The sequence below is a fragment of the Petromyzon marinus genome, chromosome 2, assembly GCF_048934315.1.
Source record: "Petromyzon marinus isolate PM22_M1 ecotype Great Lakes invasive population chromosome 2, UKy_Petmar_22M1.pri1.0, whole genome shotgun sequence".
NCBI classification, from domain to species: Eukaryota; Metazoa; Chordata; class Hyperoartia; order Petromyzontiformes; family Petromyzontidae; genus Petromyzon; species Petromyzon marinus.
The window spans coordinates 1,905,712-1,922,088 of record NC_133668.1 but is presented as its reverse complement, the minus strand read 5'-3'; the positions used below and the strand labels follow the sequence as shown (position 1 = coordinate 1,922,088).

The following is a 16,377-nucleotide window of genomic DNA, read 5'->3' as shown; positions in this document are numbered from 1 at the left end:
CGTCTTGTGCTCCGGGGCGTCGGAGATGCGTTGGGCGGCCAAGAGATCAATGGCGAATGTGACGCAGGGCTCCTGCACCCGTTCGCCATCGACGTGTTCGAGGACCACATCTACGGCGTGACGTACACCAACAGCCGAGTCTTCCGCGTGCACAAGTTTGGGAACGGCACAGTGGAGTTCCTGACGATGGGGCTGAGCCACGCCACCCACGCGCTCGTCTTCCACCCGCTAAAGCAGCCGGAGGGTGAGGCGCGTGCTCAGCTTTACGCCGCCACGACCGCCAAAGACAAAGATCCCCCGTATAGCCTTAACAGACTGTAGGGGCAAGTGCTGTTAGCGGGCACCTACGAAGGCCGGCACGACACACAAGAGGAGTGGGTGGCCAGCACCACGCCCGGTCGCCTTGTCTCCCCAGTGGCGATGTTTACACGCTGCACCAGGTACACATTTGATGTTGATTCGACCTAGGGGAGGCCCAGGACCGGTTCAGATAATCGTCACCGGTGTTGGCCATGAGCGGGAATGGAACTCGGGTCGTCGGGTTCGTAGCGCGAACCGCCACCCTACTGCTCCCCGGACCACAACCACCGCACCCACGATCGCCACCGTGCAGTTGCACACTCGCAAACACATACCTTGCATGCTCGCAGCCGCGGTCTGGCACGATTGCAGGAAGTGCAGATTAGGTTACAGCCATCATATCAACTTAACCTGCAACCAGGTCCAATGGGATACAATTATCTCTAGCTCATCTCATCAGAAATGTCTGGACCTTCTCTTTAAGTGCCAGAAAAAAGAGGAAAAACTTATTCTCATGCTCGACTCATAATTCAAAGGTGCCGAGTTCAAATACCATAATCTGGGGGTCAACTTGAACCGTCACTATTTCAGGATCAATGAGGACCACCCTGTGTGAGAAGGCATTGGGGTCATTGTTGAGAGAGCCTCGCGCCAGCTGGCAGAATTTTTAATTTCGACCGCCGGCTAAGGCGGTCGTCAACGTTGATTTCGAGATGCTTCGGCCTGGCGTGGAGTCACACGCATTTCTCTCTGCTGCGCTTGCATTGGCAGTGGCGAACCCGTGCGAGAGGAAGAAGTGCGAGCGGCTCTGCCTGCTCAACCCCAATGGGGCCACCTGCAACTGCCCCAATGGACACTCGCTCGTGAACGGCACCTGCTTGAAGATGCCCACGCCTACCCCGCCGGCGGACTGTGAGTCTCCACCGTGTGGCCTAACACGCGGCAACACGCGGCAACACGCGGCAACACGCGGCAGCACGCACCAACACACGGCAACAGGCGCCAACACGCGGCAACACACGCCAACACACGGCAACACACGGCAACACGCGCCAACACGCGGCAACACGCGCCAACACGCGCCAACACGCCGCAACACGCGGCAACACGCGGCAACACGCACCAACACACGGCAACACGGACCAACACGCGCCAACACGCAGCAACACGCACCAACACACGGCAACACGCACCAACACACTGCAACACGCGGCAACACGCACCAACACACGGCAACAGGCGCCAACACGCGGCAACACGCCCCAACATACTGCAACACGCGGCAACACGCGGCAACACGCGGCAACACGCGGCAACACACGGCAACACGCGCCAACACGCGGCAACACGCGGCAACACGCCCCAACACACTGCAACACGCGGCAACACGCGGCAACACGCACCAACACGCGCCAACACGCGGCAACACGCACCAACCCGCGGCAACACGCCCCAACACACTGCAACACGCGGCAACACGCGGCAACACGCACCAACACGCGCCAACACGCGGCAACACGCACCAACCCGCGGCAACACGCCCCAACACACTGCAACACGCGGCAACACGGGCCAACACGCGGCAACACGCGGCAACACGCCCCAACACGCGGCAACACGCGACAACACGCGGAAACACGCGGCAACACGCGCCAACACGCTCAACCGCCGCTAGCGGGCAGAAACGGGAAGGCGACGGGCAGAAACGGGAAGGCCACGCACGTGCTCTCGATAGGCGGAAACTCACCGTAGCCGGCGGGATGTTGTTGCGTCACTGCGGGTTGTGCCGCGTATGTTGCTCGCCGTGATGTCCGTCGTTTTTGTTCCGCGTGCTGGGAGCTTCTTCAGGAACCGGCACGTGCAACGAAATTTAGGACATTGTGCCGATCAAAAAACACGCGCTACAACACAAACGCACTGTCGGGGAGCTGTGCAGCTCAGGAGCGCTAACCGACCGAGTCGTAAAATTGCCGGCCAATTGTCTTCTCATAAACGGTTTGCACGCGGATTAAATTTGCAGCGCCTGCCAAAATCCTCAGCGTACATGGGAACACCATTTGCAGTCCGTACAAAGTTGGTCACCCACTCGCTGTACCGCCGTCTCCTGGCCACCTCTCAGCCCCAGTGGGTCGTGAGTCTCATGCATGATGTTCTCTGTGACAATGCACCCACCGCGCCCTCAAGCGTTGGATCACAGCAGCCTCGTGACACCACGCTGAGATAATACCCAACGGATTGTTTTTTTCGCGGTTTCTTACGAACGCGCATTTTTTTTTTCTCGAAACTACAAATATTGAAGCCCGCTATTGATGTGCGGATGCGTGGCGGGGTCGCAGGGCAAGTGGGTCATGAACTTTACGGAGTGTGCGTCTCTCCCTGCCCCCTTGGCAGCACCAATCCAGGGTGAGTGCACCCTGCTGTGCGCCAACGGCGGGAGCTGCTTCCTCAACGAGCGCCGGCAGGAGAAGTGCAAGTGCCAGGCGCGGTTCACGGGGGAGCGCTGCGATAACGACCAGTGCACGGAGTACTGCCGCAACGGTGGCACCTGCACGGCCTCCCTTTCAGGTGCGCACACGTGTGCGTGCGTGCTTGTGGGCAGTTGTAGGCAGTCGTCAACTAGCAACAGCATAGGGCAGAGGTGCGACACCCACAACAATGAGCAAATCGCCGGGCGGCTAAAACGCAGTGAGTTGGCACAGTCGGGAACACAGGTGGTGCATTTGCCAGTCATCTCAGTCGATCGGTGGAACCTCGGTTGGTTTCCGTGACTTCCTACCAGCGAGACTTCGACACTTGAGGTGGCCTCAAAGAGCACCTAGCCTGCCACAAGTGCTGCGGTGATGTCATCGCCACGTCGTGGCGAAGGGCAGCTGTGGTTGTTGCGTGCGATCAGGGATCGGTGGCTTAGTGATTAGCACACTGTGCTATGAACTCTACAGCTTGAGTTCCATTCACGGCCATGGATAACATCAGTGGTGAGTGGCCCTCCCCGGGGTCAGCTTCGCCTTAAATGAGTAACTTGCACGATGGATAATTGTCAGCACTGAGGAGACAGAAGCAGGCAGGCGTGGTTCCCAGCACACCATCTCCTTATGCACTGAGCTGGTTTCAATCGGTTCCAATAGGTGCTCACTAACAGTGCCTTGCATCAAGTCCATGTGGACAATGCAGGTGTGGCATTGGCCACATCATTCCGGAGAGTGTGGTCAACCTCGGTGTTACTTGTCTGTGTGTGTGAGTATGTAGATGTGTTGAACTTATTTCGCACCGTACGTAGCCAACCGTTTTAATCGGAGGTGCAGGTGAAGGACAACAAACTACACACAAAAAGCAGTTCTAATGAAATGAGTTTTCAATCTACATTTGAAAGTGGATAGCTCCAGTGGCTTCTTAATATCGAAAGGAAGAGCGTTCCAGACGGCCGCAGAAACGCGTCTGAAAGCGCGCGATGCGGTGACCACCGTCTTTGTTCGATGGCCAGCCAAAAACCGCCGTGAGAAGTTGGCGTGATGACTTGTGCTCCTTGATACCCTTGTGAACGCACGTCGCACACACGTGCGTTTAGCGTCGTGCGGTAACGTGTAAGGTCTCTCCCCCTGCCACGGTAATGCGAAGTTTTCACTCCCAGCTCGGGGTGGGGGGGGCACAAAAAGCGATGAGGAGGATTACCCTGAGAGATTTGGGCAAGTGGACACTCTTGACGAGCAGTGGCTGAATTGGCTCCGGCGCGATCCCCATCCACGGGCATCTGTCACGGCTCATCTCACGAGAGCCTCGTTCACCTTGCCCCAGGGTCCAGTCTAAAAAAAAAAAAAACGAGCACTCCGTGCGAAATGTGCTGACGGACTCTGTGCCGACGCGTGTTCCGAGGCCAGAGCAGGCGTCGCATGAAATTGCTCGGTGGCACAGCGTGATGAGACTTTCGCTGGCACGTACTAGACGCTGCTCCTAGGTTTATCCCGTGTGCCAAAGTGACCGCGACGTGGCTTCATCGGCGCGATGTTGCGTGCGTGCTCGTCAAGCAAATGCACGGCGTGCGTGTGCGTGCGTTCGCGTGCGTGCGCGCGCGTGTGCTCACGAGCGCGATTCGTCTCTTACAGGAATGCCAACGTGCCGCTGCGTGAATGGATTCACGGGCGCGCAGTGCGAGCGGAAGGTGTGCGCAGGCTACTGCCTGAACGGTGGCACGTGTAGCGTGAACCTGGGGAACCAGCCCACGTGCGGCTGCCCGGCTCCCCACACGGGAGAGAAGTGCCAATCCAGTGAGTGTGCCCGCACCTCCTGTTTGTGAACAAGCAGACACACACAGGCGGTGACTTGGCCCAGCAGTTGCACGTTCGCCGCCCGTTGCAGAGGTTCGCGGTTCAATTCTGGCAGGCCGCGCTGGTTAATACTGTGAGCGCGTGTTAACCATAACCAGTATGATAGGCGCCAGCTATATTATTCGAAGACGAGGTGACCATTGTGTGCCGAGGTCATGAAGTTTGCCAAATTGGATTTGCTTTTTCCACAAATTACTTAAATGGGAAACTCACAGTAATTGTCGCCCCCCCCCCTCCCCACTGAAAAATAAACATGGTAGGATCCTCCTGAAAGACACTTTAGAGACTTTTCTGGCTTAACAAACGTATTGGTAATAATAATAACAGTAGACATACACGCGCATCTTAAGAGTTTCCCTTCACCACGAGGACACCACGTCAAAGTCTTGTGCTGCAAACGCAAGTGTGGCAACACAACCTCAGGCGCACCTTCCACAACCACGTCATTAAAGACAAAGATTCCCCGTATAGCCTTAACAGACTGTAGGGGCAAGTGCTGTTATCGAGCACCTATGAAGGCCGGTACGGTACACGAGTGGGTGGGTGGCCAGCACCACGCCCGGCCGCCTTTGTCTCCCAAGTGGCGATGTTGCCGCAGCCCCACCAGGTGCCCAGTTGAGACCGAGTCGACCTAGGGGAGGCCCAAGACCGGTTCAAACAATCGTCACCGGTGTCGACCGTGAGCGCGAATCGAACCCGGGTCGCCGGCTTCGTGGCGCCGCTGACCGCCGCGTCTCGGCTCCCCCACCTCGTCAACACCCTTCAACGAGTCTCTTCATTGCCGCGTGCCGAAACGACCCCTTCCCTACCCACTCACTACCGCTCCCCTCCCCCCCCCCTGCCCCGCACCGCCCCGCCGCAACGCACCCGGGCAGCCGTGTGCGACGGCTTCTGCCTGCACGGCGGCAAGTGCGTCCACAGGGGCGGCAGGCCGGCGTGCGAGTGTCCCTCCTACGCGACGGGCGAGCGCTGCGAGGACATCGGGGCCTGCGTCCACTGCCAGCGTGAGCAGTGCAAGGTCGACGAGCGCACGGGCGAGGCGTTCTGCGAGTAAGCACCCTCGCACCACCCCCCCCCCCCCCCACATCTCTCTCCCCCCCCCCCCTCTGCCGTGCACGTCGAGACACTGGGCTGTGGGGCGAGGACACAGGAGGGAGCTTCGAGGTCAAGGGAACGCGTGGGGCGCGACGCGCCAAGCGCGTGACCTTCAGTGTCCGCGGGAACGCTCCCAGACGCGACTGGGTTCACGGAGCGCGGCTTTCGAAGGGGCGGCCGCGATCGTCTTACGAGCCGGGCTCTGCACCGAGGGGGAAGCTTTGCGAATCACGTGACGGATGATTGTTATTGGAAACGTTGACTCGTCTCATTTGTTGTTCAGCTGCATCGGGCTGGACTGCATCAGCTGTCCGAAGTTCTGCAACTACAATGGACACTGCGCCACGGATCCTGAAAGCAAGAGCCGGACGTGCATGTGAGACACGTGGTCCCCTTGTGCCTCACCCCTAGTGTGGGTGTGTGGGTGGGGTGGGTGGGTGGCTTGCGAGTTGATGTGAAACAGATACAAGGGCTGCCTTGACTATGGCACATTTATCAGCGTGGTACAATAGCCAAATTGTAAAGTTGCTTGCAAAGTTTAAATTGTTAGGTTTTTTTATATCTTTTTTTTACGGTATATACAATGAATCCAGACTTATTTGTGAAGATGCACAAGTCACAGTGACGCAAAACAATCCTGACTTTGTTTCAACATGGCAAGTTATATTATAAATCAGTGGGCGCCACGGTGGTGAGATGATAACTACCTCGTCTGGTATGCAGGAGGTCGTAGGTCCGATCCCAACCCTGAGGCCTGCTGTATATTTGGAGTTTGGATTTTTCTCCGGGTCCTCTGGTTTTGCCCTCAACATTTAGAATCAACATCACGCGTTTAGAGTATTTGACTACTATACATTTCCGCATGATGAGCCACTTCGTTGAGCGATCATTTGTGGCCAGGTCACTTCTGAAAAAGAGCTACGTAGCTCAGTGGGCATTACCTGGTCAAGTAAAAAGTAGTTGCAGTTTAGCATCGTGAACATTTCTTGGGAATATGTAACATATGTCAGGAGCCCCCATACACCACCCCATTTCTATTTTGAATGTGAAAAAACATTTGACTTTTCGAGCTCACTGAAGGAGATACACCTCGATAACAGATTTGCTTCCAATTGAAAATCCACCTTTCTGTAACGGCAGATGCGATGCGGGTTTCAAAGGCCCCCGCTGCGACGAGAAAGTAAACCCCTGCGACTTCTACTGCCAGAACGGCGGCTTCTGCGAGCTCAAGTCCAGCGATGAACCAATGTGCAGGTGAGTGCCTCGTGCTGCGGAGAGCGCCCTGACCCTGCTGTGTGCTTCCACCCACACACCCCCCACACCCTCCACCCACACACCCCCACACCCTCCACCCACACACCCCCACCCCTCCACCCACACACCCCCCACACCCTCCACCCACACACCCCCCACACCCTCCACCCACACACCCCCACACCCTCCACCCACACACCCCCCACACCCTCCACCCACACACCCCCCACACCCTCCACCCACACACCCCCCACACCCTCCACCCACACACCCCCCACACCCTCCACCCACACACCCCCCACACCCTCCACCCACACACCCCCATCCCCTCCACCCACACACCCCCATCCCCTCCACCCACACACCCCCCATCCCCTCCACCCACACACCCCCAACACCCTCCACCCACACACCCCCCATCCCCTCCACCCACACACCACCACCCCTCCACCCCTCCATCCCCTCCACCCACACACCCCCACCCCTCCACCCACACACCCCCACCCCTCCACCCACACACCCCCACCCCTACACCCACACACCCCCCACACCCTCCACCCACACACCCCCACCCCTCCACCCACACACCCCCACCCCTCCACCCACACACCCCCACCCCTACACCTACACACCCCCATCCCCTCCACTGACACACCCCCCACACCCTCCACCCACACACCCCCCATCCCCTCCATCCACACACCCCCACCCCTCCACCCACACACTCCCCACACCCTCCACCCACACACCCCCCACACCCTCCACCCACACACCCCCATCCCCTCCACTGACACCTGTGTTATATGTAACACAACTGACTACGCTACGTTCATCGCGATAAATCATTTTTTCCCCACCACTGGCCATGTTTGATCAAGGCCGTGCGTCGCCTTAGTTATCCGTGGGCCCGCGTAACCAGAGCAGACGGTGGCGCTGCGCATCCCCCGACATGCCAACACGTGCTGGTCCGTGTCCCACCAGGTGCCAGTCCAACTGGGAGGGTGTCCAGTGCGAGCGGAGCGCCCTCAGCAGGTCCACAGGCAAAGAGAGCAGCAGTGAGTACCGCCCAGTGCCTCCCCTCTCGGTATCTCAGCATCTCGCCTCACGGTCGCCGCACCGCCACCGCCGCACCCACCCGTTCCATATCCGAGCAGCAATGCTGGAAGTCGAGCCCGCATGCCGTGGCAATGCCGCAAAACCTTTTTGACATCTGGTCACGCGCTCAACCCATGTGTTGCCGGTGGGGGAGCGGTGCGACATGCGGTTGTGGGGAGGGCTGATTGATGCCGCCTTTCATGACCACGTAAATCCTTTTCGTCGCGTGTCTGTGTCAATGGCAAATGCAGAAACGCTGCCCGTGGCGGTGTCCGTGGTGCTGCTCATACTGGTGCTCGTGTCTGTCCTGGCATTCTTCTGCTACAGAAGGCGAGGGAAGCGGTGAGTGGTGCTCAATATTCTTCTAAGCCACAAGTTTCGTTATTGCCGTGGGGTCGGCTGGTGAGATTTTATTTCTATCCACGTAATGATATTCCGTGCCTCTCCTCTGATCACATCCACTATCCTCATATCTAGTCTCAGTGCATCCTTCCATTTCTCCCTCAGTCTCCCTTAACTCATTACATGTAACACTCAGTGGTGCTCCATGTTCCTGACCGAATCTTAGTGTTACTCTCCAAAGGGCCTTGGGACAGAATGGCTGTGGTCATATCCACATAGTGAAAAACCAGTCCCAGGATACACCTCGATTCCACACAGCACTCCTCTAAGGCCTCCAAATCAGCCGGCTGGGGCCTCAGGTAAATGCCGAGGCACTTGTCACTTTCATTTTCTCTCTCAGGCTGCAGCCACGACTGTGCACCTTCAACCCTTTCGTGCAGGTTCTGGTTTGTGCTGTCCGTGTGTCCATACAAGCGGTCGTTTAAACGAGGCCAACAGTTGGCCACACGTGATGTGGTCGCAGCGTGTGATCCGGGGTCGCGCTGCGTTGCTCCCGGCACAGCGCCAAGGCCTTCCAGCACCGCCGCATGACCAACGGCACCATGAGCCTGGAGATCGGGAACCCCACGTACAACATGTACGAGGGCGAGGCGGAGGCGGAGGAGGAGGACGTCGGGGAACTGCTCAACACCAACTTCACCCTCGACCCCAGCAAGGTCAGCGGCGACGTCGCCCACTCGACAGTCGTTTCCGGCTCTCGCTCGGTGCGCGTCGATCGCTCGGGCCAGACCGGCGGGGCTCCCTGCGGGAGCTGTCTGCGACGTTTAATCGACGGGCGCGGCTAGCTGGGAGTGGCATTGCTGCGCTGCGATTGAGGATGGCGGAATGCAGCGGCGACGAGAGAACTACTGAAGGAATAGCGATGAGCAGTCATAGCGGTGATGTAATGGAATGTCGCGGGAGTGTGGTCGAAGCGCTATCAGGAAGAAAATGTACGGGAGGAGGGACACGCGAACAAGATGAATGAATAATGACGCGGACATCGGATTGAGCACCTAGAGGTCGGTAACCAAGGGGGATGACCCCAAGAGATGAGACTGTTAAGAGTGGACCTCAAGAGGTCACGTGTTGACTCTGCAGCAGTTGTAGGATCTGGCGTGGATCACACGACGGTGCGGTCGCATCAACATCACACATCTTGTGGCGACCTCGCGATCTCAGTCCAGAAAACGGCGCTGTTGGGCAGACGTTGGTTAATTATGTTTCAATTTCCGAATGTTCTTCACGTTCACCCTGACCTCGGTGTGCCGTTGTTCGCAGACAACGAACTTCATGAACCCGGTGTACGCCTCGCTTTACCTGGAGGGGCCGAGCAGTCGGAACTCGCTGGGCAGCACGGACGAGAAGAAGGAGCTCCTCACCAAGGGTGGCACCCAGGGAGTGCCTGGGGAGCCGGTGGTGGCGTAGCCCCGACTCCCCCGTCCGCTCCCCGCCATGCCCGATTGTTTTCTACTGCACTGTACAAAATGTACAAATCCAGAGCTACTTTTGTATAAGAATACAGTATTATGAAAACAGAAAAAAGATGAACTGTTCCTCTGTTGTTGTTTTTTTTTTATCGGTTTGGCACTACCTCTCTGTGATTGTTTGCCTTATTGGCTTTTCGAGTTGCAGGAGACGTTGATGATGACCGTTTCGGCCCAAAAACAATTCCACTTGGAGAAGTGGGTGGCGCCAAGGGACGGTAGCGTCGCGGTGAGCACGCTGCCCTACGAACCCAGCGACGCAAGTTCGATTCCTGCTCGCAACCTAACATCCGAACCGGTCGTGCGCCTCCCCTAGGTCGACTCGTTCTCAAATGAGCACCCGGTGCGATGTGTAAACATCGCCACTGGGGAGACAAAGGCGGCCGGCCGGGCGCGGTCCTGGCCACCCACCCTCTTCGTGCGCCGTGCCGGCCTTCATAGGTGCTCGCTAACAGCGCTTTCCCCAACAGTCTGTTAAGGCTATACGGAGGATCTTTGTCTTTGCTTGCCAAGGGTAGTGAGTTTAGCAGTGCAGTGGGGACCAGCCAATCAAGGTACATGCCAGGGAGAAGTATGTGCCATCGTTGGTGCAGCCGGATCCTGTCGTGGAGAAAATTTAGTCAATAGACGTCCGACTCCAGCAGAGGCAAAGTCGAGTAGCTGAAGTTAATCCACTTGAAACGATTGCCGATCAGGTGGACAAATCGGTTCAAACAAAAAGCATTCAATACGAGCAAACATATAGTACTGTCACGGACATTAAATAGAATTAGTAGTGGCTGGGCAGTAGAGTTATATCGCTACCGGACGACTGAACCTTGAACAACGATTTAACAAGAAACTGTTATATTTTACACGGTAAATACTTGCAATTAAATGTGCCATGTTTTATATACGATAATTGTAAATGATTTTTAAAGTGCTGCTGTGTACCTTTGTAATCATTCCATGTCTAGATTTTTGCTCGGTAATTTTATTATGGAATCACAGAATGCTGATAATGTATACGCTGTTAGAGGAATCAATTTTAAATCCAAAAATGTTGAAATGTATGACTGTTGTGCCAGTGATTGGAATGAGTCATTGCACTGTGTAACTTGTGTTCGTGTGGGTCAGTGAATGTGTGTGCATGTGGGGATAGCGGTAGTGTAGCGGTTAGCGAGCTGCGCTACGAACCCGGGGATCCCAGTTTGATTCCCGCTCACGGTCAACACTCGTGACGATTATTTAAACCGGTCCTGGGCCTCACCTAGGTCGACTTTAGCCGCAAATGAGTACCTGGTGCGGTGTGTAAACATTGCTACTCGGGAGAGAAAGGCGGTGCTGGCCACCCACTCCCCCCTGTGCCGTGCCGGCCTTCATAGGTCCTCGCCAGCAGACACTTGCCCCAAAAGCCTGTTTAAGGCCGTACAGGACGATCGTTGTCTTTTGCGTGCGAGTGTGCGCAAATTTGCGGGCCCAATTCAAGTTGCCGTTTTGGCTGCCATTATTATGCCACTTGTTGGCAATAACAATGGCTGATTGCATTCTAAAACGCAGCGATCTCAGAATGGTATAGCACATGTCGGAATTCAGAATGTGAGGCTATTTGTTGGCCCATGCCACCCATTTTGTCTGCATGAGTGATGGCGATTGTGTCTGGGTGTGCGAGGGGGATTTCCGGTGTCTGTTGTGGAGTCACGTCTTGGATTGCTTTTCAGTTCAGCGTTTGGGCTGTGGAAAGTTAACGATTTAGCTTTGATCGTTTACGCCAATATATAATGTTACTGAGATGAAGGTTTTAACAAAGTCAACATGGACAGATGTCTTATTTCAATAGGTTGGGTTTTAAATGCGTGAATTGCTTTTTGAAAATTGTGCTTTTACTACATTTGTAAAATTGCAAATTAAAAACCATGCAAATTCCAGACCTTTGTATTCGACCAACATCATTCCAAGTGGTTGATGATCGTGACAGATTCTATCGCTGGGGTTTTTTTTTTTTAAACCAAACAACGCTGGTATGAAAAAGGAGCGGTGCTGCTGTTCAATGTCACTGCAAGGTGTTTAGTGTGCATAGTATTTTTTTTAGAATAGTCTAGTACTTGTATTTTACTTTTTTTAAAAACACAACTGATAACTTGGATTTAGAGCAAAGTTTTCAGACGAATGTCATTTACTTTACAACAAAAGTATTGTAATTCTGGAAAATCTATTACTGACGTTTCCTTGGTGGGAAACTGGCCAAGTTTTTGCAGCGTATTATGTTTTTTTTCCAACAGACACGAGCGGAAAAGTGATTTATTTTCCCACCAGCAAATGAATGAGGCCCTCAGTGTTGCGGAAGTTTGCATTTGGGACACGTTTCGGGAGCGACTGTAGGGAGCGCTGTGGCCACACCCAAGGGGACACCCCCACCTTCGGTTAGCACGGTTGTCTACTTTCTGTGCGAAAGAAATTCAACAAACATACGTAACGTAACATACGTCGTTCAGACCCATCCCTCCTTGCAGGCCCTTCCTGGACATTAACACCCCCTTTGTCCACCGCTATCCTCCCTTGAATTGTTCTCGCCCTGAATCTTACGTCTGCAATGAATATGGACCAGCTGTGTTCCATGTAGTGGACCCGTTATGTGGGTCCACTGCAGGACGATGGCGTTCCCACACTTTGCTTGTTGTGGGGCGTTATTTGACCCGTAATGCGCCGTGCTGGTCCGTGCGGGTTGGTAAACGTTTGAGAGCAGCATGGACCTGGGGGCACTGTTCTGTCTGAAAATCAAGGCCGTAGCAATGGAGTCACCATTGGGGGGGACCAAATCTTCCAGGGGATGTGTCCCCCCCAATATATATTGTAATTACGGCCTTGCTGAAAATACAATACAAGGATGGCCATGCTGTCCTTTCCTGACAATCGCACTGTCCCGCAGCTGCCTATAACAACCTGGCATGCACAGGCCTCAGAAATTGGATGAATCTACCGCACCGTGTAACAACTGTTAAAAGTGTAAGCTGGGTACAAGACAGCATTGCGGTGTTCTGCGGTGCATTCATTCATTCAGAGTACAAAATCTTGACACATTCCAAGCAAATATTTCCTAAAAATACCCAGACAGCCGAAGATCTTTCAACATCGTCGCCGCAATTGCCACTCGCAGCGTGCATCTCGGCAGAGTTGTCCTTTTTAGCACGAGTCCCCAGCGGCCCTTAACCGATGCAGGAAGGGGGTAAATTTGCTCCCATTTTAGCAATTCCCAGGTTGGCGCTGAGACAGAGCTCACGGCAGTCGGAGTCAGCAGAGACGCGGGCCCCTCTCATCCTCAAGTCTTCTCAACAGCTGCCAGACTTGCCGGAGAGGTCTGTCTGACCCCATGGTGGCTCTGACAGCTCATTTAAAACATTCCCAGCTTTTGCATCATTTACCAGATGGCGCTGTTTATACGACCTCTTTCAGTTGATCACTGTAAAAGAAAAAAAGAACACCTATTAACGTGTGAGTTATGGTCAAGTCATGATGACGGTCGAGTAAGTAACTGTTCAACTTTCAAGGAGGAAAACGTCGCATAAAGGGTGCAAGGATAGTGCAGCATGTCTACAGTATTCCGATTTTTAAAAGGGTATTCTAAGGAAAACGACAGACTTCCTGGAGCAACCCAAATGCATTTTAATGAAGCAGAAGTTGTAAGGCATGAGCCTGGCCCTGGCATCTCTCGGCAGACTATGCAGACGGTGCAAAGGGCCGACTGCCAGCGAGTAAACATGGAGCAAGAATAATCCACCCGCAGCATCCCTCCTGCGAAGACGCGTGCGATAAATAGAAAACATCAGCTGCCCGACCTACAGACCAAGTCTAAAATGCTGACGGTGCACTCTGCAGTTACTCCAAACCTACACAAGGGACCATCTGTGGCATATTTTTTTTTATTTTATTCCAAAAAGCCGCGCCTGACATTACCACCAACAGAAAAAAAACCGTATCTGTTTAAACAAATATCTCGGCTTTGTCATTGGCTTCACAGTTCCCATTGACGACGGAAGAAGCATGGTCCCCTTCTGCAGATGTTCCCCATTCGTGCCACTTGATCTATATATTTTTAAACAAATTTCTCCAAGCAACAAGAGACGTCTCACCCCGCTAAATCTGACCAGGCCACGACCTTGCCCGCCGGTTGTAAGCAAATAATTCTAGTATTTTCTTTCCGTGTGATTATTTACCAGGTGTGGAACACAGTGCTTCGGGTTTTTTTCTCCTCCCCCCTTTGGTCTCGCCATTTCGCGTTTTAAAATCAACAAGAGAGCTCGTTAGAGAGCGAGAGAGAGAAGCGGGCCTCCAGCCCCGCAAATCACTCCGGACAGCAGTGGGGCCGCGGAATGCGAGGGCCTTGTGGGACCGCAACAAAATAACGGCGCTCGCTGCACGTGCTCCGTTGTTTTTGTTTCACGATTTAGTGGAACCAATCTATCGGATGGCATTGGGGAGGGGGGGGGTTAAGATAAAATACCCTTAGATGCGTTAACTCTTTCAGGTAAGCGGCTTCACGCGGGTTAAATCGATGGCTGCCTGATTTAGGTGCTGTTTATTTTGAGCAACTCGGACACTTCGATTAAAAACATTCTGTGACAGATTCCAGACGCGTACGACAAAGCTTGGGCCGCTTCCAGCGCCGCTTGGTGCAGGAGGCGCGTGAAACATTGACGATGTTTAAGAATTGTTATGGGAAGATTCTGATCCTGGGGGGGGGGGGGGGCGGGGGGGTGGATATTGCTCGCGGATTAGTGTGACAAAGTGTGACAAATGAAGGACGGGGAAAAACAAAGTTTTCAGGCAACGACAAACACATTTACACAGGGCAAATATTAGACGCCTTATGAAGACTCATGAGTCAATTATGATCATCATACTCTCTGACGGTAATACCTTTAAAAACAACAGAGTAATGGTTTTAATATGGGTAGCTACAGAAACGAAATATTGTTTCAAATATGCTTCTGTACTCTTAAGTTGACTTTTTGTGTGACGATGCTTTGGACACCCCCCCCCCCCCAACCTCTAACAGGGGAATGGCTGCCCCATCAATTCCCAAGTCCCCCTGCCGCGTAGATAACGTTTCCAAAAGAAGAATTTAAAAAAAACCCCATCGTCTCCCTCTGAATAAGGACGAACATTTCCCGGCAAGTCTGGAATGGAATGGAAGAGTCCGCTGCTCTGTCTCCGTCTGCGCTCTTGCATCAGAACCATGTGTTCTGTGAAAAGTAAAGTGGCTGTGCATTTGCTCAGGCTGCTAATGTCTCACGCGCTTTATAATTCCCCTCCGAGCGAACGTACGAAGAGGCGAACGTGCAAGTAGTTTCGTGGCTGCGGCGGCTGTACATTTTTGCGCTCAATCTCAGGAGATGGCTTCCTTAACGCTGACCTTTGTCCAAAGTCAAAGACAAGGCTCTTTTGTGAAACGTTATTTTCAACCGGGGGATCAAATTTAATGAACCCAGCTTTAGAAGCACGCAGAGCTGACTATTCGTCCCCCCTCCCCCGACGGCAGCCAGTGTTATGATGACATTCACAGACCCTAAGGGGCCAACATCTGATCAGCTAAAACCGTGCCTCCGCGACCACCCCTAACCGCGAGCAGTCGGGGAGAAGGCTACTGAAGAAAACAAACCTCGCACTGAGACCTACGCGAAGGTCCCTTGCGACGAACCCACCCAAGTGGTCATCCACTCCACAGACGGACAGGGCGACAAGTCCACTCTTCGAGCCGCTATGCGCGCACGGAGAAACGATGGCGGGATTTGCAATGCCTACTGGGCGATGTGCGCCACAAGGCATGGGCAACTTTTAGCGTTGTGTTTTTATTATTTGTTTGTAATCACGGAGGAGGGCCCTTTGAACGAGCAAACTCTTTTTAAAGTGTGAACCCTGGGGATGGGGGAGGAGGAGGGGACTGAAGTCGCTACGCCTTTAGGAATGTAACGGCATGAACGTGTTCCTTTGGCAAACGATAGGAATTACACAAGTAATTTAAATGTCCTTAAAATACGCGCATATTGGGTACTGTAAGAAATTGATTCATAACGTGTTTGGAGAGTCGCGTGTTTGCTATTACACTGAAAGTGGAACACGTGGATCAGAGCAGAAATGAACAACAGACGTCGTCTGCCAGCGGGTTTGGGAAGGACATTCCTAGGAGCGGTGATGGTCAGTGGAGATGATGGGATGGCATCAGCTCATGGAATGTTTCATCTCAAGACCATGAGAGATGGTGATGATAACTTGGGGAGGCCTTCATCTAGCAGTGGACAGATAATGGGGAATTATGACGACGACGAATGTGTCTGTAATAAGGCTCTTTCTTTATACAGCAAAACCTTAGTGTTTAGAAACTTTCCGGTCGGGTCCTGCAATCAAATTGTTTGGCACATTATTTCAAAAGTTGTGCCTCTGAAGTTTGTGTTTAGTTTCATACT

The 16,377-nt window shown here is 53.8% G+C and overlaps 1 protein-coding gene across 7 annotated transcripts in view; it reads left to right on the top strand.

The window, feature by feature from the left end:
• LOC116949636 (prolow-density lipoprotein receptor-related protein 1-like) overlaps positions 1-11,841 on the top strand; it is a 289,619-nt gene extending 277,778 nt beyond the window's left edge. For all 7 annotated transcript variants that reach the window (XM_076069024.1, XM_032967210.2, XM_032967186.2 and 4 more), the window contains 11 exons: positions 68-244; positions 1,072-1,212; positions 2,692-2,865; positions 4,401-4,562; positions 5,498-5,672; positions 6,001-6,093; positions 6,858-6,971; positions 7,953-8,026; positions 8,318-8,408; positions 8,971-9,124; positions 9,729-11,841. In XM_076069024.1, the coding sequence (XP_075925139.1) occupies positions 68-244; positions 1,072-1,212; positions 2,692-2,865; positions 4,401-4,562; positions 5,498-5,672; positions 6,001-6,093; positions 6,858-6,971; positions 7,953-8,026; positions 8,318-8,408; positions 8,971-9,124; positions 9,729-9,875 (1,502 nt within the window). In that variant the 3' untranslated portion in view covers positions 9,876-11,841. The remainder of the gene's footprint in view (positions 1-67; positions 245-1,071; positions 1,213-2,691; positions 2,866-4,400; positions 4,563-5,497; positions 5,673-6,000; positions 6,094-6,857; positions 6,972-7,952; positions 8,027-8,317; positions 8,409-8,970; positions 9,125-9,728) is intronic.
• Positions 11,842-16,377: the final 4,536 nt, after the last annotated feature.